At 43.6% G+C, this 27,106-nt stretch overlaps 1 protein-coding gene across 1 annotated transcript in view; it reads right to left on the reverse strand.

Annotated features, from left to right (window-relative positions):
- The window catches only part of KMT2C (lysine methyltransferase 2C), a 205,568-nt gene extending 190,694 nt beyond the window's left edge, over nucleotides 1-14,874 (reverse strand). The window contains exon 1 of the mRNA XM_059818961.1: nucleotides 14,699-14,874. Coding sequence (XP_059674944.1) covers nucleotides 14,699-14,874 — 176 coding nt within the window. The remainder of the gene's footprint in view (nucleotides 1-14,698) is intronic.
- Nucleotides 14,875-27,106: the final 12,232 nt, after the last annotated feature.

Consider the following 27,106-nt stretch of genomic DNA (forward strand, 5'->3'; position numbering starts at 1 on the left):
TTTTTAAAACATACAAAGAAGAATATATTAAGAAGCACAAAAATGTGTTTGTCTTTTTAAAACATTTGTTTCCTCTTAACTTCTGCTGACCTGCTATTTCCAAGATCTTCAATGGGTTTCCAGTAATATTATGATAGAATCATAAGAACGACTTGAGATTAAGCCGTAAGTATCTAGCTACAAAAAGACAAGCAGAAAAGGAAACTGAAATATTTTTCCTCAGCCTGGCAATTCTACTGAAATGTAAAGGCAATTTACCTTCTAGCACCCTTCTATGCTTCCATGCTACAAATCAACTTGAACTACCTACCCTCTTCTGTGAATACGGTTTCTCTGTTAATTCCACTTTTCGTGCCAAAGCATAGATTAAACAGAAGTAGTCTGACTTCTTTTTTTATTGCATTTGAAGGGTTTTGGAAGTTCTTAGTTTCCAACCTGTACTAATACAGTCTCTGGAGAGAGACTCGATTTCTAAAAGTAAAAAAAAAAATAATAATAATAAAGGTTCCAAACAGTTTCCAAACCATATTTTTTCCTCTTCCCTGCGCTCTCTCTTCTTGTGAGCATGAACCAGATCATATCTGGAACCCAAGATAGGTGAGCAGCACGTCATACAGCCAAGAAACACATTTTGTGCATTAACTACATACCCACTTTAACATACTATTATAAATTTGATTTTAAGCCATTACATCGAAGATGTCATATCTAGCAAGCATGCTGTTAGAAATAAAATTCAAACAGTAATGTAAGTTAGGTAATTGAAATAGCTTTCTACATAGAAAGCATCAAATTCTGGCTATTCTTACGGCTTTGACAGACAAGCTTTGGCAAATATTACTGAAAAGGCTCAAGGTGTCTTTCTTCCCTGATGTCTTTCCACGCTTCAGCCAAAGGTTACCGTCCCTGCGACAGAGATGGCAGAACAGGACATTCCAATGCAAAGCCTACCATTACACTTAATTCACTGATGAATGTGAATTTGAGATAGAAACCCTGAACAACAAGGTGGAGTGTACCCTTTTGCCTCTATGGCTGACATCTTCCCACAGAACATCAGCATAGATGTCTCAAGGTAGCTTGAGCTCACCAAATGTCACCAGATCTTGTCCAGTAACACAATGCAAACAGTGATATCAATGGAGAAGCACAGGCTCTATCAGTTGTTTCCTCTTAACTTCTGCTGAGCGTTTCTGAAAACAATATTTGAAATAAAAAAATAGGTCTTTAAATCTCGCATTACCTCTAGAAATCTCAGATTTCCTTACTCACTTCTTCACTTTCCCAACAGCACTACTTTACCTGGTGTTGAAGTAGCACGGCATGTGGTGCTTTCTTATAGAAACACTGCACAAGCGACAAGAGTCTCATGAGCTGTGTCCATTTTACACTACTACTAAGTGCTGGTATGGGTAAACTCTGTTGTGTAACTGAAATGATAATGTAGTACTGCTTACCAGAAATGGAAATAAAGGGGTGAGCAAATTAATCCAGAAAGGACTAAAAACCAATATAGATGAATAGACCACAAGTGGAAAAGAAGATGCAAGAGAAGAGGTAGAAAAGAGGCAACACCTAAACACTCATGGGCCATCAGAAAATGACTCATTGCTAATGACATGCGTTGTTAGCTGCTAGCACAGGCAGGACAAAACTGTTTTCTACAGTGCATGATGGAAATCCAATGAGAATACAAATTCTGACATATTTTCTTTAAAGTCATCAAAATAGCTCTACCCTTTTCTACCAGATAAACTTTTAAAAATACCCTTTAAGAAGAAAATCTGGAATGCCAAGTGACACAATTTCTAAAAAAAAAAAAAAACAAAACAAAAAACCAAAAAAACAAAGTAAGGAAGTAATAATTTATTTAGTATATGTGGAATCACATAGATTAATAGATAAAGCAAGTATCAGGTGTTCAGGTGACAGAGGGAATAAGGAACACAGACAATGAAACAAAGAGATTTAGTAAACTATTTTCTTTAAAGAAATAATACAGGAAAACACCTTCTACAAAATAAAGGTTATTACACATCATTCACTGTGTAAAAGCAATGGGTACAACATAAGTAATGGACATGACCATCAGAAAGGATGCTCATACAACAGGATCATTGAATAACTCAGGTTGGAAAAGACCTCAAAGGTCAGCTAGCCCAACCTGCTGCTCAAAGCAGGTCAGAGTCAGTTCCCCAAATGGTTTACAAATATTTTTGAAGTTCAATTCGTTGTTTACACAGCTGTGTAATTATACACAGTGCTGAAATCTGATGGTGGAACCCTATACGAAATAACTGATGCCCCCAACAAACCAAGTACAGACAACAGAGATCAGGGCATAAAGGTGATACTCAGATGACCTAGATCACACCTCAACCCCTTCGCCAAGTATTTCCTATTAGATGGCTCTAAGGAACTCCCCACTCAGACCGCAATCCTTCTGAATTGCATTTCGGAGGTACCTAGTTCTCTCTTCTGACTCAGCATAAAGACTTCAGCAGAGTTTGAGCACACTTCCTCCTATTCATTAGTAAGCTCCTTTAGAGTAGTAAAATAAGTATCATTATTCTTTTAAAGCTTTGAAAGAAAACAATTCGGGTAGAAACAAGACCATCACAATACTGCTGAAAAAGAAACCTAGGTGGCATGACTACGGGAGCTAGAATTCAGTCACTGCCCTGTCCCCAAGGCCCATTACTAATAGCTGTTACGGAATACGCTCCCACACCACATGATGTGGTCACATCCATGCAGATGTATATTCCCCAGGTTCAGTTTGGGCTACATACTGGGGGACAAAAAGAAAAAAAAAAAACAACAGAAAAACTCAACAACTTGACCTAACAACATTTATAGTCTTTAGATAAAAGCCAGCTAACAAATGTCTATCACAATACTTTCTCAAATTCTAGTCAAACAAGGAAAACACCTTAGAAGATAGAGGATAGCTGAGAGCCCAAGCTTCAACTCAACAAGTCTATACATGTCCAAGACAGTTACGACTTCAACTTTTTTGAAGTGTGAGCTGTTAACTAAGTATAGACAAGAAACTCTCATTGGTCTAAAGAAGCCTTTAAAATACTATGGTCATTTAAAAACAGGTTCTTTTAGCCTATCAAGACAGTCTAAAGCAAGTAAAATGGAAAAAGACACAGTAATTGAAAAAAGTAAATGGAAAATATTCTTAAAACAATATTTATTTACATTAAGTTATCAGTAATTTAAACCCTCACTGACAGTGTCTGGTTAACGAGCCTGGAGATCAAGATCTTCTGCTTGTCCATAAAGTAGGTATACAATCAACAGTACTTTCTCTGTTCTGTTCTACCCGTGTATCCTTATCTGAGAAGATGACATGTAGAGCGCACAAAATACGTGAGTCAGTTTACCAAGTTTTTGTATTCATTCTTTACCAACAAACACATTCAAAACAGAAATTATTTTATCTCCAAGCTCTACACAGCACACGGCAGGACAAAGAATACTCTCCCATTCCATTACAAAAAGAGGCAACAGAAGAGCCAGCCATGAGCCAACACTCACTGCTACATGAAAGGCCTTAGGGAAATAATTTCTTTAAATAATCTTGCTTACAGATCATTTATTTCTTGAGTTACCCCCACATTTCGGGGCCCAGTTCTCTCCTAAAGGGTTTCTGGAAGACACAGGCAGAAAAATAAATTAGAATTCCCGCTGAATCTGTTTTGCACTTTCCTTTGTATAAATCTCTACCAGGATGCCTGATGCAAGGTTAATTATGCAAAACATGAACCAGGAAAAACTGTGTGTCAGAAGACTGAAGTAGCACTGAAAGCCAGCGTTTACCCGAGCCTTATGGCTTGTACATCCCATCTCCTCTGCTCCCTCTAGAGCAATTCTGCTGTGAGCTGTTCTTCCTAAACTTACATCCCTACGGGTTAGAGAACATTAACTGTGGCAGTGTTTGCCCAGGAGGCTGAAAGTAAAACTGATGAGAATTCTATCAGTTTCATTGAATTCCTGCTTTAAAAAAAAAAAAAACCAAACCATCCGTTACAGTTATACTAGTAAATTAAACATAGTTGGTGATGTTGGCCTTGAGGCCAACTAGCACAGAACAGCCTACATCCATGCTAGCTAATTCTCAAACTCCCAAACAAAGCAGGCACACATAAACTACGTTGGGAACAGTGCATGGCCCACACAAACCCTTGGGCCAGCCCTGAGAACCATTCGGAAGGGTGCTGGCAAGGCCCAGGTCAAAACTGTACAGGCAACCGCTGCAATAATCTGACAACAGGGACAATGGCGTCCAGTGACTCCAAGCATTCCCTGTTGGGTTTTTTATGAGCACAGACACGGCCACTGTGAAGAAGCTGAGTGCTTCAGGTGCCAGAACACTATTGCTAGCTACAACCATGCCACTAAATGATACAAAACACAAGCACAGCCATGAGTTAGCCCAATTTATAAATGGTGAAATTTAAGGAAATTGAAATGAACAGTTCTTTTTTATTTTGAATTTATTTTCAAAATTCCCTTTTCCAAGCATTTCTTCACAACGAAAAGCATCTGGCCCATTTCTAAGTGAAGTTCTAGTCTCGTGCAGGCAGTTCAGTGGGTAAGAGAAAAATACTATACTCACTCGCTTTTATTACAAGGAGGGGAAAAAAAAAAAACAGAGAAAGAAAAAAGCTGGAGTAGAAACAAAAAACATAAGCAACAGAGAACAGGAACTAGGGAATAAGGAACTGGAAAGGCCAGGAGAGAAAAACTTCCACTGACCAAAAGAGGGGAAGATGGTAAGCCTTTTGAAGCAACTAACAGAAGCTTTCAGAGCACGTATCTTGAGGGTAAGAGGAGGCCTTCATCATCCAGACGTCTAATAGAAAGCCAAAATAACAGAACAAACAGCCCAACATGTTTGTGAAAATGTGGAGGACAACTGTTTCACAAAGTTGAGGATGCCAGAAGAGCAGTTACTTCACACTTCACTCTATTAGGGCAAGCTCCATTTTAAACATCTCAATGTGTACAGTGATTTGGCTGGAAGTGGTAACGAGAAGCATTCACTGTGCCAAGGAAGGGGAAAAAATGAGAGCAGTAGAAAAAGGAGAAAAACGAGAACAAATTTTTATCTTCAATTAAATGAAATCAGAAAAGCAAATTTCAACAAACTCTTTGAACTTGTTGCTCGAATCTCTTGAGAATGCAATTTAAAGGAGGACTGGCAGTTATTGTACTGGAATACGCACAACGGCAAAGTATTCCAACGCAGGGGAGAGATAGGAAATGTAGTACGAAGAATACAGGCTGCATCAAAAGCAGCCAGTAATAAGGGTCTGAAACTAGAAAGAATCATATTAGGAATGGAAACAAGGGCATTTTAATGAATGTAAAGGAACAGCATAAACTGTCAGGGATAAAAATCAGAAGAGATAAAAGCACAGCATGCATTATTACCACTGTGCAATATAAAAGGCAAACAAAGTTTCAGAAATATTTTAGAAGTAAGAATAAAAAACACAAAAGTCAGTACATAACAACGTTAAAGAAGAACAAATGGATAACAAACGAGAATCAAATGCCATTCTCTGTATTTCAGCCTGCATAAAACAGATTTACTGTAGCTAATACTAAAAACTGATTTTGTTATTAGACTAAATAATCAGGGAATTCAAGTCAGCAGGACTGGAATAAATTCATACTATACTTCAGAAACAAACAGAAGTAATCTCTAAACTATGAGTGATCATATTCCAGAATACAGTCCTGGTGAAATGGCCCTAAACAGGTCGGCAACAATGAACTAGAGCACTCAAAGGGTATTTATTTGGAAATTATTTTCAATGAGGGTGGGAGAACATTGCAATAAAGTTCCTTCCTCCAGGACCTACATGAGGAAATTCACACACATAGAAGAGTTGCATACAATACATGGCTGAGGCAGGGGCTATAAACATTTTTGAGAACAAGATCATAATAAAAATCATTCTGATAAATTGAACCAAGTGAAACTTAATAAAGACTAGCAAACTTTCGAAGGGTAAATCAGGTAAGTCAACATTAGGTTGCTATAGAGGTTAAGCTTGTTCAGTGCAGAACAAAGGAGACAATCTCCTAATAAATAGAAGTTGATTATAAACATTGTTTTCCATATCAACCATGGAAAGTCTTAACTGTGAGTAGTACAAGACAAAACTGGCTTAATGAGCAGTAAAGAATATTCATTTTATACTTCAGAAAATTAGTTACTGAAACCAATTGCATAGCGGTGCAGTAGAATTGCATTCACCAAATACTTTAAAAACAAGTTGGAGAAACATTTTTTAGAAATGGTGCAGATGCACAACACAGAAGGATGAGCAAGATCACCCAGAAGTCTTTTTTGGCCATACAGTTCCATTCATCTGTGGTGATGTAGCAAAACCAAATAGTCATTTTATTTAAAAGAATTTCATTGTGCTTCTGAACTCCATACTTCAGGAAAAAACCTAAATAATTCACATTCTGTATTTATGAAATGGCTTACTAATAAATCTCCCAAATTTCAATACAGCATCACTCCCCCCTTTATTAATAACAATATGGAGCCATCCTATCATGTTTTGTTGAGAGAACTTTCACTAAGAACACTGCAGACAGCCTTCACTGCCAGACAAAGACAGGAGGGTAGACACCATTATCAGAATAGCTGGGGTTCCATGAACCCTGGGATGTTCCAGAAGTCATTCTGGATTAGCTAAGGCTTCCAGACAGTACTCTCAAACAGTCACATAAGATGCCGGTAAAAGGTTTAGCGGCCAACACTGCACATTTGGACCACATCTTCGCTACCAAAAATTCCTTTTATTTTACTGTGCCATGCAAGTGATTCAACTGCACATGTTCCAAGGAATATAAAAATATAATGGGCAAAATGAAAAAATGGTAAATTTTCCTAAAGCTGATTTTTTCTGAGACCCTAATTAAAACTCTTTTTGGCAAGAATTTATTGTCAGTAATGATGCAGCAGAAGAGAAAAAAGGCCTTTTTTTTCCTCCCCCCATCCAAAACCAAAAGTGGTGGGGGGGCGATATCCTAGTTTGATAGGGTTTCCAACAGTTTCTTCAAGAAAAGCAATTAGAATGTTGATAAATACAGCATTGAAAATCAGTAATTATATATTTATATTGGAATGGCTGGCAATAGGATTTGGTGCATGTGCGATTCAATAACAATACTTCCAAAAATGTGAAAGGGAAGAATATTCTGAAAGAAGCAAGATCTCGTGTTATTTTATTATAATGCCCATACATTGGTATACTTGTAGGAAGGAGCTTTTGGAATACCAGAAACTATTGTTAACATAAACCATTTTACTCATACTATTATATTAGGGTACTTTGAATATTTGATTTAAGAATGATTCTGAGGATCAAAGTGAGAACAAAGTTCCTTATTTAATCAATGCCAACGTTTGGGGCAACAATCAGTTAGATGAGAACAACTCGTCTGACTATATGCTATGAAGAACCCTCTCAGCAGCATTTTTTTTTTTTTTTTGAAATAACCAACCAGCATACATAACATGACTACAGGCTGTAAAAATCTCTCACAATCTCCTGTAAGAACTCCTATATTGAAGAATTCAAAGGAGTCAGGCTAAAAACCAAACACCCTCAAATTTCAGACAACCAAGGCTATAGCTCCACAGATACCACTTCAAGCTGGCAGTGCTACCAAAAGCCATAGCTCTGCCTCTCTGCAGCCTGGCCGCTTGCTCTGGCCTCCTCCCTCATGCTATCACAAACACGTTTCTTTGCCAGGTTAGTTTTAACCCAGATCAGTTTCCCAATGCAAGTTCACCACATGGCTATATAAATGCCTTGGTCAGCACAAGGGAGAGAACAAACAGCTGGTAGCAGAGGGAGGCAGCACTGCTGCTTCTTTTCACTGCCAGAACCAGCTCAAGATTTATGGTGTTTGGGGAAAATAACCACCTGATGCACTCCATGCACTCACTGTCTATGTTTCTCTCAGTAATAAACATTCTAGATTTTAAGGGTTTTTTCCTACTTCATCTCTCTTTTCTTTCAAAAGCACCAGTGCTACTAGAAGAACTTACTCAATGTAGTTCTTGAAGCAAGTGCCTGAACTTATTTTGACTAACCCAGGAAAGGCATGAACTGGAATGTCTAGTGCCACCCTTCTAGTAAAAGACAGTAAAAAAATTTAATAAAAATGCAGAATTTAATGCAGGTTACTAGCAAACAGTACTTGCTACAGTAAAATCTTGCTTAACTGTATTTATCCAAACTATATGAATCATGCAGATTGCATGAATTGATAATCAAGTATATTAAACATAGAAAGGAGAAAAGCTTTCAGTATTTTTTGAAATTGTTACTTGCTTAATTGTTTACCGTTTCCTAACATTTTAGTGTACCTATGACAACATTCCTTAAAAAGTTAAACCCACAGCATCACTGTATAGTAACATAAGGGAGCGATCGTTAGTGGAAGATGAGGAAATTCTGTTTTCCCTAGTTATACATGACCGAGCTACCCCTCCAACATTGTTGTGGGATAGCTGGGCAGAGGAGGAAAAAAAAACCAACTACAGCCTGAGAAAGGCAGAGCTTACCTATTCTCAGCAAGCCAACTACCTTGGAAAACCATCTCTCAACTCAAATTATGACAAAGCATAGAAATGTCCATTTCCAGTTACTTATCTTACGAAAGAACAATGACGGTAAGTTAACAGGAGTTGAACACGCTAACAAGAAAGGGAAAAAAAAAGAATATCCACAAACAAAGCCAAGAAAATTGAAGTGTTTTACTGTTTTAAGCTGGGAAGTGTCTCCTCTGTCATTGAATACAGGACGAAAAGATGATTGGTGTGTAGATGGCTCAGAGACTAGAAACCAGGCAACTGGGTTCTTATTCCTACTTCTGCAAAGACATGCTTTATGACCAATATACCTAATATGTTGAGATTTCACAGACTGTCATCATGCTTGATCTGTCATCATACTGTCTGATAGCTCTTGGAGGTCCTCTCATGACAGGTGCTACAGAAGTTCAATAGATCATCAAATACAAACATTAAAAAACTAACAACTGCAATGTCAAAAAAAAAATCTCGAAGAATTATTCATTTGCAAGTGCAGTCTGCTTCAAGGTGTGAGAACTGCAGGCTAAGGTTATAGAAAAGTATCTATTTCCAACATTAAGCCTAATCTCACTCACCCTTAAGACAGTAGTGAAGACATCATGTTAATCAGTATTTTAACAACTTCGATAATGTGGCAAAACAATTCTGTAAAACCCACTATGTGTAACAACTTTCATGGTCATCCATCACATAAGTCCTATCAAGAACTGAAAATCAACAGATTAATACAGAGATCATTTACCGGAGATCATTTACCTCCGAAGCGAAATAGTATTGTGACCAGTTTAAGGCAGGCTCCTATGCAAGAACTACGTTAGACAGTTGGGGAATTGCTTGGTAATATGAATATGATGGAGGAAGTAACACAGCATGGGCTGCCAAAGAAAATGGCATGAAGTTCCCATGGGACCTTGATGCGTGTAGCTCGGTCCTGTTCTACAATGGCCTAGAAAGGCCTTCAAAGAGCCAATGTCATGTCCTGATGATGAAGCCTACTCCAATGCCTCATCTTGTCACACTGTGTGATCGAGTACGTACCTTCTGGCTTTTGGCCAAATGTTGTCACACCTAGCTTGTACAGGCAGAAGTATAGGCCACTGTTTGCTTTAATACTTTAACCCTTATCCGTACAATAGTTGTACAAAGCCCATCCATCGAAAGACTTCCATCTTGCCAGGTACTAATGACTTTCCCTAACTGTGAACATGTATTTAGGAACATTTTTATTGTGTAACACCATATAAATTTTACATTTGCAAATGTTAAATTTTGAAGCGAGAAAAGGGCAGGCAAGTAAAGATACCTTTTATGTAATACTTATTTGTATGTGATGAACTAAAGAAACACAGCTGAGCTATAAAGAGAATCCATCCAACATGTTAAGGTTCTTTTGAAATGAGCGTAGGTATCTTTAAATATTGGCCTACCCTAATGCAAATGCAGCTAAAATAATGATAAAAAGTCTTAAATAATCATTTCCTGGCAAAAATACTATGCTTACGTGTCCTCAAAGCTATCTGCATGTGTGAAATCTACGGCCTTTGAAAACCTACTGCAGCTTACATTGGCCAAAGTAATGAAAAACTAGGACGAAAATTAAAACATAGGTAATTAAAAATAAACACACAAAAAGTTTGCCACAAGTTTCATGCTTTTTTAAATCATTATTCTATGCTGTTTTAAACTACACACATTTGCAAAAAATAAATGAAACATACATCAAAGCCTGATGGATGCTGAAAATAAAATTTAAAATGAGCTTAGATACTGACTTACAAAGTAACTGTTATCATGATCACAATCAATGAGACTTCTGCTACTAAATTGTTGCTAAGAAGCTACATCTGTTTGTGCTGCTTATAACCTGTATAGATTAAGAAAGCTCTAGTACTTAAAATAGATTACAAAAATGTTTACTGCACCTGTACAATACTATTCTGATACATTTTCATGAGTAACCAGCTGTTCATACAATGACAATATAGTTAAAACGGAACCAATACTCTTCCCCTGCAACTTCGTTTTGATCACTTCCTTATCTTTCAGGTCCACAGCCTGGAAGCTGAGGTATAATCCAAGTGCAGGAGTTACGTTTCCAAGATTTCAGGCCATATGATGAGATGGCCCCTAATTATTTCCGTTTTTCCTATACAGCACCAGCAAGGCTGCTTTTTTAACCATGTGCCGGAAAGCTTCTTTATCCTGCATCACTTTGTATTTTCAGTAATGCAACTTCATTATCTTTTTTTCGCTTTTGTAAGTGCAATCTCGCCACCTTTTAAATTAATTTGAAAGCTGATACTTGCAAAAATATTTTCCTCGTCCATTGCTTTGGTTATAATTCTGTGTGTTCTTCCTTCCTTCTGATGAACCATATAATGAACAACCTACTTGCTCTCAATTTCAAGGCTCTGCATGGCCTTTTCTAGCTCTACCTCTTAAATCTGAACTGCTGCTCTATACAGATACCCAGTTGTCAAAATGTAAGGAAGAAAAGACAAGTGCTTGTCTAGCACTTTAGGCAGGAAACAAGCTGTCTGTGAAAATCCTCAGGGTGACAATGCTACCGTCCTTTAAATGTATCCTCCAAGTCTGATGCCTGTGAATCATTCACCAATGCTGAGATAGCCAGGGCACTTGAACTTCTGCATGTTCTTTTGCTCACAGCATTCTCACAGCTACCTTGTGCTTTCCCAATACATTTCTTACATTTACATGGTGCCTTATCTTTACATTTAAATTAAGAAACTGTTTGTACAGAAGCGATCTTTGCTTATGCATTTGTACTCTATGTAGTATAATGGTGCCCTGGCCTGTAGGCACAGTTACAATATGAACAATAAAAATGAACTGTTCACCTAAGATTAAGTCTCCTGACAATGCTATTCATGAAGCTATACCCTTCAAACAATGATAAAAAGCTGTCCTAGCATCATGCTCTACTATCAGCAACTCTCCAGGTACTGACATCATAAAGCAACTCACTCCTGGTTCCTCTCCTGTAGGAAACGTCAAATGTTCCCTATACGTACCTGTGGCCACAGCACCACTGGAATTTTTACTGATAACCAGGTAAAACGCAGGATGACAGAGGCTTGCGCAGAGCTGTCCTGCTGAAGAACCCTGTGCTCCCTCAACATAAGCCTACTTCTGGGAAGAGTTGAGAATCCTTGACATCTCACAGCAGCAGATTCAAGGCAGTTTTCCATCTGTCTGCTTAAAGTCATCAAATTTGCTTAACAACATGGCCTTCAAGAAGGTAAAATACCAACCTACAGCACTCTCCAATATGGTAATGTTCTTTAATGGAGGCATCCATAGCTGAGGAATTATTCTATTTTGGCTTTGTTGGTTTAATGCAGGGCTCTTCGTTTTATCATTACTTAGACTGCACTTAGACTGAGCATTCAGTAGAACATTTCCTATAATGGGATAAAGCGGTTGAACAATTTGACTGGCTAATAGTGATTTAGACATGTGATTACAGTACAGAAAATGGTCTGACATATGCTCTTTTATCTGGTTTACATGAGGCACATTAATCCAACTGGAAAGCACAGAAGTGAAGACAGGACCAAACAGTCATATGAAAAAAAACCAGAAAATACTTTTACTTCTTCTATTTCTACATTTGCTTAGCTAATTGTAATCAGTATTTTGTAAACAGCAAAACTTATGAAATAAAACCATTTTTCCCCAAAATGGATGCAACTAAAAAAAGACCAGTCTATATCTACTCTGCGAAAGTTAGAAAAATCACTATTTTTATGAAATCTTAGTTTTAAAAGCATTTATGACTTGTGACATAAGGTCTTTACCAACATTACAGGTTTTCCATAAAGATAGAGAAGGACACCAGCCCCGCTTAGCACCATGCCAGACAGGAATAATCATAGTGTGAAGAAAAAGAGTATTGAATAATTTTAATTTTTGTCTCAGCTCATTTCATTTCTGTCTCTTACACAAACGCTTATATCATGTCAGCATAAGTACATATTTTTACAGGAAAATTTAATTTCCTCCTAGAACTAGTCCACAACATTTCCATGACACCAAAAATCTAACTGAAAAAAAGGAATTACCTCTTTAGCACCCACTTTTCATCAAGAGCATGTACACAACCTCAAATTGGCCTGCAAGATATGCCAATTTCCACAAATAACACTGTTTTGCTTTTTGTGCAGACTGGTACATTTCATTTGCATTTTTCTTCCTAAAACTTATTTTAAAATAAAAACATTCAAAGGTTTCCTACGTAAGGTTTGGATTCTGTATGTAGAAATAAAACCAAAGTACGTAAAACTAAGCATAAAGGAGATGAACCTAAGAACTTTACTGCATGTGTATGTTTGCCAACTACTTTCAACTATCGCTATATAAAAATTTGTACCAAGCAAATACGTAAGATAATTAGGGAGCTGCAAACAATGCGTCTCCACCAAAACCAGGGGGTGAACTTTAAAATCTTTGAAGGGAAACTTCCATCAACACCAACAAAAAAAATCCACATATCCCAAACTAATGATAGTCCTGTCCTGGGGTATTTACATAACACATATTTGTAAAAACAAATTATAATAGAGGAAAGCATAGTCTTTGCGTGCGTTTCGGTCCAGCCCAGCAGAATCCCCTGCTCTAGTGTTCTGGGCTTCCACTGTGACATTATGGTTGGACTCGACGATCTTAAAGGTCTTTTCCAACCTAAATGATTCTGCTTCAGACACTGACGGTGAGGTCTGGGGTGGGCGTTCAGCGAAGCGCCCGCAACTCACCTGGTTAAATATACTCAAGGGGTGTCAAACCGAAAGCGTCCCTTCAAAACAAAGGGAAACAAACTCTGAAACCCCGAGGCTCCAACAGACTCTACAGCGCAGAGGTTCCTTTGCTAACAATCATTACGTTTCGCCTCGAAACGCGCTCGCCCGGCTTTGCCCTGTAACTGCTGCCATCAGGTATGTCATGGCCAAGACCCGTCCTACTCAAAAATAACCCGCGGGGAGCGCAGCCAGCACGGCAGCGGCACTTCCACGGAAGCGGCCACCAGGCCTCCCCGAGCCCAGCCGGGCTCGGCACCTCACGCCTATCAGCGGCGGAGCGGCCATACCTGCCGGTTTGCCCGGGTCTCTCGGCGGGGAAGCGGTCGTTGGCACGACGGGCTCCCCGTACCCGCGCCGTGGCAACTTGTACGCGCTCGCCCGGGGCTGAGGGGAGAGGAGCGGCCCCCTCAGGAGCGGCTCCCTCGGGGGGTGGGGGGGGGCAGCGGCGCGCCGCGGCCGTTGGGGTGACGAACGCCCGCGCCCCCGGCGGGGAGAGGCCGCGGTGAAGGGAAACCTGCCAGAGCCCAGAGCCGAGGAAGAGGCACCCTCCGCCGCTCCCCCCCCCGTGTTTGTTGTGCTTCCCCACCGTCCCGTCGGCGCGTCCCTCCGTGAGAGGCTGCCGCCTGACAGCTGCCCCAGCCTCTCCCCACTTCCGAGCACTCGGCGGGGTTGGCGGCGAAGAAACTCCTGCCTCAACTTTGCGTGTGCGCGTCCGCACCCGCCTGTGTTGGGGGGGGGGGGGGGGGGTTGGTTCTCCTCGCCAGCCGCCGAGAACCGTCTTTTCTTTCCTCAAAAGAGGAGGGGGGATAAAAAGGGAAAGCGACGAGGAACTACCGTCAAGCACAGGGAGTAGCCAGACGACGCTGAAGGCAGCCGAGCGTCCTGGAGAAGAGACCCAAAAAGGAGAAGGGGGAAGGTGCAAAGGCAAGGAAAAAAGGAGGAAGAGGGTGAAGGGGGAAGAGCTAAAGAGAAACTCCGAAGAAGGAGGAGAAGAAAGGAATAAGGACGGTGAAAGAAAAGTGGAAAAGGGAGAGCAGGCGGAGGAAGACAAAGGTGAAAAAGGAGGAGGAGGAGGGGAAAGTGCAAAGGGGAGAGGAGGAGAAGAAAGAAGGGCCCTTCTCAAAATGGCATTAGGCAGGAGGGAGGGGGCGACGGGCAGCGAGTCTCCGCTGACAGCTCTGCCTGCGCCTGGCCGCCTGCCCCCTGCCCCTCTCTGCCTCGCACACACAAGCGCTGAACTTACTTCTTTCTGGCTCTCTGGAAAGGGGAAGCGCCATCTTTGCGAGGCCGGCCCCTAGGTCTTTTGTCTGTGGCTGCTGCTGCTGCTGCTGGGGGGGGAGCTCCAGGCTCGGGGGGCTGCTGCTGCTGCTGAGGCGGCTCCACCACCGCCACCACCAGACTCTTGTCCTCCGTTGACATCCTAGTCAGCAGGACGAGAGAGACACATGGATGATGATGATGAGGATGAAGATGAGGATGGTGATGGGGATCCCGATGCTCCTCCTGCTCCCGCGGCTCCTCTCCTCCTCACCTCCGCCTCCTCCACCTCCGCCTCGCATTGCTGGCCTCAGCCGCCGCCGACCAGCACAGGTAGCAGGGGGAGCAGCATGGGGAGAGCAGGAGGAGGAGGGGAGGGGGGGCGAAGAGAAAGAGCGCAGAGGAAGGAAGGGTCTCACACACAGTAACACCCCTCCCCGGCTCGGCGGGGTCTGTCGGGGCTGGGGGGAGGTGGCGGGCGAGGTGAAGAGAGCGAGCGAGAGGCGGCGGATCCCGCCGCTGGGCGCCCCCCCCTCTCAGAGGCCCCGGGAGCTGGCGGCGGCTCCGGCTCCTGCGCTGCCCGGCTGCGGCGGCCGCCGCTTCATTGTACACTGGCCCTGCGCCCTCCCCCCGCGCAGAGCCCCCGGGGGCGGAGGAGGAGCAGGCGGCGGCGGTGGCGGAGGCGGCAGGGGCCGAGGCCGAGCGGAGGAAGTTTTGACAGCTCCAGCTGTTGTGTGTGCCGAGGGCTGAGTCCGGCCGGGCTCCGCGTCCCCTTCCCAGCCGGGCCGGGAGCAGGAAGTTTAACTTTGGGGAAAGAAGGAGGAGGAAGGGTGAAAAAGGGGGAGGAGGAAGGGGGAGGAGGAGGCTCCCTCCCCGCGGGGTGGAGAAGGGATCCCGGCGCTGCCGCCGCTGCCCTGGTGTGTAACCCTTCCCCCCCCGCCAGTGCGACACATAGACACAGAACCCGCCCGCCCGCCGCCCTCCTCCCCCTGCCGCGGCCCCACACTGCGCCTGCCCGGCCCGCCCGCCCACCGCCCGTCCACCGCCCGTCCCACGGCGCAGACACCCATCCGCCGCCGACACTGACCTCACGGGCTGGCTGCTGCGGCGGGCTGCGGGGAAAGCGCGGAGCGGGGACGGGACGGGATGGGACGGGACGGGCCGGGAGGCGACGCCACGGGGCGCTCCGCGCACCCACCCCGCCCCGCGCCCCGCGGGGGCCGGCAGCCCGCTCGCTCCCCCGCCCTCACCCCGCCCTTGTTTTTTATTTATTTTCCCCACGGCCCCGTGGAAAAGAGAAAAAAAAAAAAAAAAAAAAGCCCCATCCGGATGAAAGTGGCCGCTTCGCAGCAGGGCGCCCCCGCCCCGTCCCCGCACATGGGCTGAGCTCCCCGGGACGGCGGCTCCGGGGGCAGCGCTCGATCCTCCCGAGCCCCGGGGGAGCCGGGGCACGGCGGGCGGCAGCCTGGAGGCGGGTAGCCCCCTTTCCCCCCGCCGCGCGTCTGCGGCTCGGGGCGGGGTGCGGGGGGGAAGGCAGCGAGCGGCGGGGAGCCGCGGCCGCCCCGGGGGAGGGGAGGGAGGGAGCAGAGTTCAGCGCTGTGTGCGAGGGAGACAAAGTCTGGGGAGCGTGGCCGCTTTCCAGCAGCTCCGGCTGGAACAGCTGCGGCCGCTCGGGGCGGCGGGGGGGCCTCCCCCGGGCAGGGGCCTAGCTGGCTGGCTGCCCGCCCGGCTGCGCCGCGGCTCGGGGCGGGGTTAAGCCTCATTACACGGGATTTAACGTGTCCCGCAGGCCAGGAGGGACTCCGGCGCCGAAAGGGAGGGGGAGCGCTACGGCCTTGCCGCCAGAGAAAAGTCCGGCCACGGGGCGAGCAAGCGGGCCGCGCCCCCGGACTTTCCTCCCGGGCCCTGCCCCGCCGCGCACCGCCGCCCGGGGCGGGAGCGGCAGCGGAGCGGGCCAGCCGGCGGGGAGCAGGCCGCGCCGCTGCCCGCCCGGCCGAGGGGCCCCCCGCCGCCGCGCCTCCGCACCCGGCGCCGCCCTGAGGGCAGCCCCTGCGGCGGCCTCCCCTCCCCTCCCCTCCCCTTCCTTCCCTGCCTGCCTGCCACGGCGGGCAGCGCCGCGGGGCCCCTCGCCCCCGGCCCGGGCGTCCCTCCCTCCCGCTGCCCGGAGCTGGAGCGGCGCCTGCGAGGGGAGTAAGTCAGCGCACAGATGCTGAATCATGAAATGGGTCGTGTGGATAGAAAAGGAATGAACCTGCTGCCCTGCAGCGTGCACAGGTGACTCATGCTTGGGGCGGGCGTCTTTGGGAACTTCGTCGGACTTAACAGGAATCGGGGGGAGCGATACCTCCGAGATCCGGACACGTACCAATACGTCTTTGGGAGCCCTGCACTGGATGTTTCTCCCCTGTCGTCTAGGTTTCTTGCTCTCTGAATCCCAGTCGATAGATAAAAACGGCCTAGGGTAGCACACAGGTACAACAAGGAAGGGAGGGAAGGAGGAGCTAATGTTAGTCACGATTTTTTTGACGTAAAAATAAACAGAGAGCAATCCAGACCTTTACTCTCCTCTTCCTTCCCAAAAGTTTCACTTGTCAGCTCAGAAATACTGAATTAAGATGATGTGCTGTGGCAAATACAACTTTTGCTGGCCTGTCTTCCTGGGAACCATTCCATAACAAAAAGCTTTCATTGGTTCATTTCCTAGGTTTGTGAAAAATTAAATTAGACCTTTGTGACATTTTTATATCTATATGTGGAGACAGATGTAACACATTTATCTCAGTCTATACACATATGTACACATATTATTATATAAAGCCATCCCTCTCGCTCAGCCATGCAAGGACAACAGCTGGATTGTTGGCGTGGCTTTCTTGGCCCTATTACTGAAAATGTACTCGGTTTTGCCAAATTAAAAAATACATCCTCAGCTAAATGTTTGCATTATGAAGTCTGCAAATGACAACATAGGTATTCTGCTCATATGACTTCAGATATGGGAACTTACCTGTTTACATGTTGTCTAACACAGAAGAAAGTGCCTTTGAATTTTGGTAACTCAGGCAAGTTAGCATAATTTAACTGAAAACATTTAATGCTCTACAGGCCTAGACTTGGGTGGAGTAGAGAGAAAAAAAAACAGGGAAGGGGAGGGAGTGGGAAGTAAAAGGCCACAGCCTCTGCACAGTGGGACGGCTGGTGTGGCATTTGCTAGAGCTGCCAGGTTGCCATCTGGTCTGCTAAAAAAATGGCCATCTCCTGAAACACTGACTGTGCATGTGCGGGTCTGCTGTGCATGCGCGGTGGCTTGGGTGAGTCTAGGATGTGTCAGAGCTACTATGCATGTGCAAATTGATTTGAGCTGAGGCACGTGAGCATGCTGTGGGCTCAGATGAACTGCTAGGTGTGTGGGGAATAACTGTCACATCCCACAGCAGAAATGCGTTCAGTGAAATCACTAGATTCACTTCTCCACGCATGGTTCATCAGGTCCTCCCATGCAAACGTTGTTTGATACCTTTAGATCACCTTTAAGTGGTTGAGCTTTGGGCTTTGCAGATGTGTGTTTTTAACGTTTTTCTCCTTTTTTTTAATATTAACCATATGTAGCTATCACAACATAAAATATGAGTGGAGGCAGGACAAAGTTAGCTTTGGTGTAGCATGGTCTAGGACAAGAGCGTGTTAAGACTTACACCTGTTAGTTACACTACTGTGCCTTATCTCGTTACGTGTCCGAACAAAGCTGGGCAGGTCTGTTCTGTGAACTGCTGCAGCCATTGCTGTGGCAATCAAAGGTGTGAACAGCTGTGTAGGACTGAGAGAGACTTGTGAGCAGGAACCCAAAGCGGACATGGAATTGTAGGAAGCTGTATTTGCTAGCATGATTTATCACCCAGTGAAGGCAGGGGGACAAGCAAGGAGAAACTGTGTCACCAAACATAAATCCAGTGTAGAAGTGCTTTGTTGATTGAGGACATTTGAACAGTTGTGTCAGGAACGTTTTTACATTTATATCTGGCCAACACTAGTCACCTATTGTAAATTATCTCTGTCTGGAAAACACACATTTTTACAGCAAAGATGTAATATTAAATGAACAGGTCCTCTGCTTTACTGAATGTTAAGAGATCTTCCAGTTCATTGTAAACTAACTCAGGTGAACTAACACACCTAATTTTTTTTTTAACTTGCAAGGGCAGGCAGCTTTGAAACTTTCAACTAGAATTTTACATTCTAATCTTCCTTAAAGCAAATATTTCAGTGTTTTTGGAATTGTTGCTGAAATATAAGTGAGACCCTTGCAGTACTTATTAAACAAGGCATGCTAACGGTTTTAACTTCAAAACATCTTAAGTTGTCCCAATGTGCTTAATGACAAAGAGCAGTATTTTCATGCACAATAGTAGAACAAGTTGAAGATGGGACACTGTCTTAAATCAGCTAGTTAAGGAAAATGATCCTGTTATAGAAATAATCAAAGGAAAATGACAACTGGTATATAAATACTGTTGTACGATACAACTAAAGCAGTGTATGTAACACAAATAGTGAGAAAACTATTCCAGATTCTATCAAGAATGGGATCCAGATACTTTCTTTTTTATTACATTAGTTCAGAACTCTGCCAGTTTAATGATCATTCACTACTCTACATAAACCAAAAAGTTCAATTTTTGTTGTCTTCCCACATGTGTTTCCATTGCAGAAAAGATCACCAAGTTCATAGAATCATAGAATAGTTTGGGTTGGAAGGGACCTTTAAAGGTCATCTGGTCCAACCCCCGCTGCAATGAGCAGGGTGGATCAGGTTGCTCAGAGCCCCGTCCAACCTGACCTTGAATGTTTCCAGGGATGGGGCATCTACCACCTCTCTGGGCAACCTGTGCCAGTGTTTCACCACCTTCATTGTAAAAAATGTCTTACTTGTATCTGCTCTAAATCTATGCTCTTCTAGTTTAAAACCATTATCCCTTGTCCTGTTGCAACAGGCCGTGCTAGAAAGTCTGTCCCCATCTTTTTTGCAAGACCCCTTTGAGTCCTGGAAGGCTGCAATAAGGTCTCTCCAGAGTCTTCTCTTCTCCAGGCTGAACAAGCCCAACTCTCTCAGCCTGTCCTCATAGGAAGGGTGCTCCAACCCTCTGACCATTTTTGTGGCCCGTCTCTGGACCCGCTCCAAAAGGTCCATGTCTTTCCTGTGCTGAGGACCCCAGAGCTGGAGGCAGTACTGCAGGTGGGGTCTCACCAGAGCGGAGTAGAGGGGCAGAATCGCCTCCCTCGACCTGCTGGCCACGCTTCTTGTGATGCAGCCCAGGGTACTGTTATCACAAAGGCTTCATTTAAGATACATCAGCAACATGCGAACATATTAAATGTTCAGTGTATTGAACCACTTTGTCTTTAACTTGTGCTAAATTGATAATTTACTGTAGTGAACATCTGCTTACTTCAATATGCTGCTCTGAAAACTGGGGAAATTCTGGTGCCGGTGCACATCCCATTTGGCTATCCTTGCTGCCAGAGTAGCAAACTGCAGGAAGAAGGTGCAGTGGGCAGTTGAGGGTAGTAACCACATCAGCTGCCCACGGTAGTTTTTTACATCTGCATTTGTATTCACCCAAGTAGTTCAGAAATAGGTGAATAACTGTTTTTTCAGTATTAAAAAAAACAACCCCAAGATAATTTAAAAGAATTTTAGACAAAGCCTAAATCAAGTGGCAAAACCAGGATTACATCATACAAATACGTGATTCCTAGTTTATTTGTACTAAACTTGGCTGGACTAAAAAAAATGTTAGCATATGTTAATTGGCATATGCTAACAAATGCGTTGTAGAAGTCTAGTTTTAAACTTGAAATGTTTGTTTCTTCTTTTCATCAGTTTTGCTGACTTGTCATCTTGTAGATCTGTCTTACTTTAGGCAACAGCACAGCCTGGATAATGGGTACGACTATCCAGGTACAAGGGTGTATCAAGGTACACCCTTGAGTGATGGTGACTTTCCCAGCAGTTTGGTGAGATGCTTGTTGCTGCAGATGGTGGGGGATAAGCCTCACTTCTCATCCTGAGCAGAATTCCCAGACAGCTGGAGAATTCCAGTTACCAGGTGCTCCAGAGCAACGGACACATAGTGTAGAGGTCCAGTCCCCCCAAAATCCGTCTAACTGGTCTCTTTGGAGGCAGTATGGTTCACAGTCTATGAAGAAAAATGTTTCATTCTAGTTCCTGTTTTCTCACCTGCTACCCACCGTGAAATATCCAGATTTATATTCTACAACAGCTACTCCCCACACAAACTAATCTAGCTTTTGTATGAACAGTCTAGGCTCCCCATCCCCTGCCTGCTTTAACTTGATTAGTTTAGTATGCGTTAAAGGCAGCCTTGCCCACGCTGTGATGTATGTGCTAACCTCACACCTTTACACCTTAGTCTCGCCAAAGCCTAGGGCCTTTTCATCATATTAAGCTACTTTGACGGGGCTAATGTGACTGAGAAACACACCTTTTTTTATCCATTAAGACAGGGCCAAAAATGTTAAGTGCTCAAGATGCAAGCCCCTAGGGCTTGTCTATATATCGAGTTAATACACGTGGAGGCTTTTATCTTCATAAGAAAATGTTCTTTTTGTGCACGCCAAAGTGTGAATTTAAAACTAGTGGTTATAGTATAACCCTCACGCAGACTCATTCATTCTGGCATCTTCTGGCTTTTTTTTTCAGATTAACGCTAACTTCTTTAATTCATTTCAATGAAATGAAAAAAGTACTTATATCAGAGTGGATTTGTCCACATGAGGAATTATGCTTGCCTGACTCAGGTAGCATTATTAATAATACCTTCCTATGTGGAGAAGCTTTGTCTATTAGGAATGTTAATTTTGCAGAGGTTTGCACTTAATAAGAGCATCACTTGTTTACATTTGAATCTTGCTATTTGGACAAGTGGTAGCTGGTGCGCTGTACTGAAGTTCATTAAGTTGGTCCATACCAAGGCCGTTATCCTGGGGATGCTAAATTAGGCAGATAAGTAACTAAATCCATAAATAGTTTCACTGAAGACAACTACCTCCTGAATAAAGTTTGTTCTGTGTTTAAGCATTTACAGAAATGCTTAAATTCTTCCTAAACTTGTAATTTATATAATTTGTTCTTACAAGGGACAATGGACTGTGCTATATTATGTTGTATTTTGTTAGCATCCATGTGAAGTCATATACAACATCCACAAGTTACTTAGGAACGTCAGTTCCTTTCTTTGTGACTTGCCTGCCTAATCCGCTGCAATTCATGTCTTGTTTACAACTTTATGAAACTGTGATTTTATAAAGTTTAATATTCTGAATTTTAGTTTTGACATATATGTGGTAGTGGGTAGCAGAGAAATAATCTTTTATGACATATGATTAGTTGCATGGGTTTTTTATCCAAAAAGGAAGAATGCCAGTAGTTTGAGTAAAATTGAATTAGTATCTGAAACCAGTACATGCTAAATGCTGGCTGCACTGCAGATACATGCAAGCCAGGAAAAAACCCACAGCCAGTAGCAAGCACACAGGGCAGTAGCTGGCCACTTTGCGTGCACCTCTGGGGAAAGACAAAAGACTGGTGTGAAGTTAGGACTTTATCATGCAGAAAGTTAAATAAATGTCTGAGCAGTGTTTGCTGTTTGCAGGAGTGGTGCACTACACTCAGATTACTTAACAGAAATAATACAAACCTGGCCATGAAACAAGGGAAAGGATTTGTTTGTGTGCGCGTTCAAGCATACATTTTTCTGAGTAGGACTATGTTTTTATTCGGTGTTTTGTACAGCACCTAGTGCACAGGGGTCCTGGTTCCTTATATGAGATCTTGGGTGCTATGATAATAGGAATTTAGATACCATTATTAGAAATAACCTTGTCATATATTGCCAGTTTTGCGAGGAAGTAATCTCTGTTGGCCTCACTTTTAAAGGAGTTTAATGTGGGAGAGGCAGGTAGGTTGTAGACAGGTAAACACTGGGAGCCCAGTCCTGTTTGCAGCTGTTTACTTCAATAAAACTACTTGAGTAAGAAGGGCAGAATTTGACCTTTGGTTTTTGAAGTTAATTGCAAACAATTAATGAGGACGTGTCACCTACATGAGGTCCAGCCAGAATTCAGTCCTATACTTCTTTAATAACTAATGTTTTAAATCAATTAGCTACATACCCATACGGAAACAATAGTAGAGCCTCCACAGTCAAGACTATATTGAGATTCTAAATTATAAAGGCTGTGCATACATTTTCTGGCTGAGAACAATGTTATATTTCAGCCTCAAGCAAAAATTTTCTCCAAGCCATAGCCCCTCAACAAAAGCACACTTTTTAATGAAAGTCCTGACACTACCTTAATTACAGTGCAGCAAACATTACCATCGTAATCCCATTTCATCCGTAGGCAAGGAGAGCACCCTAGGGGCCTGGCTGCCTTTCTTTGCTGCTGACCAGTTTTGCAGAAACGGCCTTTTCCCTAATGCATTTTTTTATTTATCCTCTACTGCGCTGCCCAGGGGAAGATGCATAGGGAGCTGCCAGTGCTCAGCTCCCCATGCTCCTTGCATCCCTCCTGGCACTCCTTGCAGCCCTGGGCCTGGAGGATCAAACGGCACCTGGGGATGCCCAGCCTGCAGCCAGCTGCTTGGCCCACACTCCCTCCGCCTGCCTCCCATGGGAGCCCGGCAGGAGCCAAAACTTCAGCCCCTTTGTATCACATGGGTTTCACCCTGACTCTATCCAGCAGCCCCCAAGCTCTCTGCTTTGTATGTGCCAGTGCCCAGAGACAATCCCCTTTTTTGCTGGCCTGCCACACTTCAGAAAAGTCCTTGCTTTGGATCCAGTAATGCATGGGGGAATGGCTCTCCCAGTAGCAAGTCCTAATCCAGGTGGGTGAGGATAGAGCTGTTTGAAAAGAAGGGCTGCGGGCACACTTGAGCAGCCTGCACTGTGCCCAGCAGTAATGCGTTCGTTTCACAGAATCACACAGAATCACAGAATCATTAAGGTTGGAAAAGACCTATAAGATCATCAAGTCCAACCATCAACCCAACACCACCATGCCCACTAAACCATGCCCCGCAGTGCCACGTCTACATGTTTTTTGAACACCTCCAGTGATGATGACTCCACCACCTCCCTGGGCAGTCTGTTCTATTGCTTGACCACTCTCTCAGTAAAGAAATTTTTCCTAATACTCAGCCTAAACCTCCCCTGGTGCAACTTGAGGCCATTTCTTCTTCTCCTATCACTTGTCACTTGGGAGAAGAGACCAACACCCACCTCTCTGCAATCTCCTTTCAGGTAGTTGTAGAGAGTGATAAGGTCTTCCCTCAGCCTCCTCTTCTCCAGACTGAACAACCCCAGTTCCCTCAGCCGCCCCTCATAAGACTTGTGCTCCAGACCCCTCACCAGCTTCGTTGCCCTTCTCTGGACAGCAATGTCTCCAGGCTTTCGCAGTGTTTGGATGGGTAAGTAAAATGTGATTAGTTTCTCACTACCACATTGACTCAGTGAGTAGATTTTGTGTGTGGACTGCACTATTGACAGGACAAATTTACAAGGCTATTTGAAGCTGGGATCTTTTCCTGCCAGAAATACGGGGAGATATATATGTACATATATAAACACAAGGGTATACTTGTGGTTCTTACATTTTTTCTCCTGCCTTCTTAAAGTAATAAATCTGTATGATCACCAGAACTAGAATAATCAATCTCTCCTTACATAATTGATCTGAAAATCCTAATTAAGGCTAGAGAGAAAATTAACATAAGGTTTCTTGTTCTCTCTACAACATTGTCAAGTACAGTACAGTCTTCTATTACGGAACTCCTACAATTCTTATGTACAGAGTAAAATCATGCAGCTGAGATACTTTCCCTAAAAACAAGCAAAAGCCCTGTGTCTGCTGGGAGGACATTTCTGTTAGCCTGTTCCCTTCTATTTAGGTTCTCATATGATGTTAATCACCATGGTATCTTACAGCTTTATAAAAATACAGTGCACCATATGTGATAAATCATTAATATTAAGAATGAAGATGCTGGATAAAAATATTCTTCACAAATCTAAAGCAGAAGACGTGTAGTAATGGACATAGCCTGACAAGCAGCCTGAGTAAAAGGAGCATGTGTACAAATACAAGAGATGGGGTCAAAATCATTCCTCAGGTGATAATATTGCATCCAGTCACTGTATGTGAGTGTGAATGGCATACTTACTCCTTTCTTCCCTAACCCGTGCTTCAGCAGAGGGACTATGTGCAAGCTATAGCCTGTTCCCTGCTTTGCACTGCAGAAGAGTACCTGCCTTGCAGTGTTCAAGGTCGTCAGTCAAAAGAAGATAATTTGCCGATAAATGCAAAGTAAGCTTGTGCATTAGTTGTTAAATAAGTGCACACATAATCACAATCCAAACATAAAGCAAAATGAGGGACCGTACTTCCATTGGAAAGAATGCACTAGAGTGGTCATAAGTTACCCCCCAATTGTTAATCTCAGTTACATTATTTTCTCAGGTTTTTCATTTCCCGCTTAGTTTCAGCCAGATCTGTTTTCTATTTCTATTGTAAGTGTCAACAGAAAAATAATTTTCTCTGTTGTATCCCTCACTACTAAATTCTTTTTCATGATGGAATTGCAAAAGTAATTACATTTATAAATGGAATGCCTGTTTTGCCTAAGTATCACATATAATTTCCTTCTCTAAGAGGGATTTTTATAATTCCTCCAAAAATGTCTTGGCAAGGATCAGCCCACCAGCTGGTAGTGTGGATCCAGCCTTTAGGGACAGAACTCAGGATTCTGATCCCTTCGGCCAACAGGCAGGAGGGCACCACAGAAAAAATGCTCTAGTTTGTTTGAGAGAATGGTGCTGATGTTAAATACGTGGGGTTATTAAGCACCCCAGAAAGCTAATTCACTGAGAGTTGCTTCCCACCTGTGGATTTCACTATTCAGCACAGAATTATTTTGGCAACTGGAGCATTCTTCATTGTGGATGGCTGTGGGAAGATATTAATCCTGCTCTTCAAGTAAGATATACTCACTGCTCTCGTAGACCTGTTCCACCTCTACTGTATCATATTGTGAAAGGAAATCAAACAAATCCCAAGTGAAAGGATGGGTAATCTCCAGTCCTTCTTATCCCCTTTCTACCTTCTTTTTCAGCTGCTTTCCACAGACAAGTTCAGATGTCCCTTGCTCAATAGGGCTAGAGCAGAGGGAGATCTGTTGTGAGCTCTGCATTAAGGGAAATGCAGTTTTTCATCTCTGGGCACTCCTTGAGAAAACCTCAGTCAAAATCATTGTATGGGGATGGTTCACAAATAGTTCACAGCTTGCTTGAAACAGTGACAGGCCTCCTAGAGCAGATCTGCATTACAGGAGGAGGAAATAATTATTTTCTTACTGGGTTGTGCTGTCTATATGTGCATGTGTATGCTTTTATTGTAGTTTCTCGAATATTTGCTTTGATTAAAGGTTATTCCAGGGTACCTACAAAGCAGGGAGACATTCTATTCCTGCAGACATGGCAAGCTTGGGGAAGGTTGCATTGGAGCATTCAAAAGCCATGTCCCGTGTGGTTTGGGAGCTGCAAATGCAGGGGTCTATGTGGAAGATATGTGGCTGATGTAAGACAAGAGGTCCTTGGCAAAAAGAGTGCCTAAACCTCTAGAGTCTCACAGGGTTTGATACAGGACCCTGCAGTGTGGTTAGCATTTCCAGGGGTACCAGTTCCTCAGCTGCTGGAGCTTCCATTACCCAGTTTTCACTGAAACTGTAGAGTGATCAGCAGAAGCAAACAGATGCTGCTCCTGAAGCTCAGCAGCTCGCAGGCTGGTATCTTTAACATAAATCGGTTTAAACTAACAGGGAAGTTTAATAGCCACATCAGTGACTCAGCGACTAGCACACATTTGCATCTGCCGTCTCTGCAGGAAGGGGTCCTCCACTAGAAATGTGGATGTCACGTCTTCAGCCACTGCAATGAAATCCGTAAGGGTAGTGAGCAAGAGTCCCAGGAGTGCCTGTGCTGCAGTGGCCTAGTTTATGCAGATGCTTTGAACAAGTTAGCTCATGTGCCTCTAACAGTGTTGTTCCAGCAGTGTCAGCTACAGAATCCATCAAACTGGGTATGCTCCTGGGTGGTTAGCCCCGGCACTCCATGGCTCTATTGCTATCCTCTTAGTAAGTCTGACTTAGCTCCTTTCAAGCTCTGGCTACATAAGCTGCAGCCTCTGAAGTACAGAGGAACCCAAGTCTATTTCCCACTTCACTGTACACTTAATCAGAGGCCTCTCAGAAGTTTTAGACTGTAGTCTTTCCTTTTCCCTGTGTACTCTTACTAAGGGTTCATGTTTATTTAAGATT

The sequence above is a fragment of the Gavia stellata genome, chromosome 6 (assembly GCF_030936135.1).
Source record: "Gavia stellata isolate bGavSte3 chromosome 6, bGavSte3.hap2, whole genome shotgun sequence".
Lineage (NCBI taxonomy): Eukaryota > Metazoa > Chordata > Aves > Gaviiformes > Gaviidae > Gavia > Gavia stellata.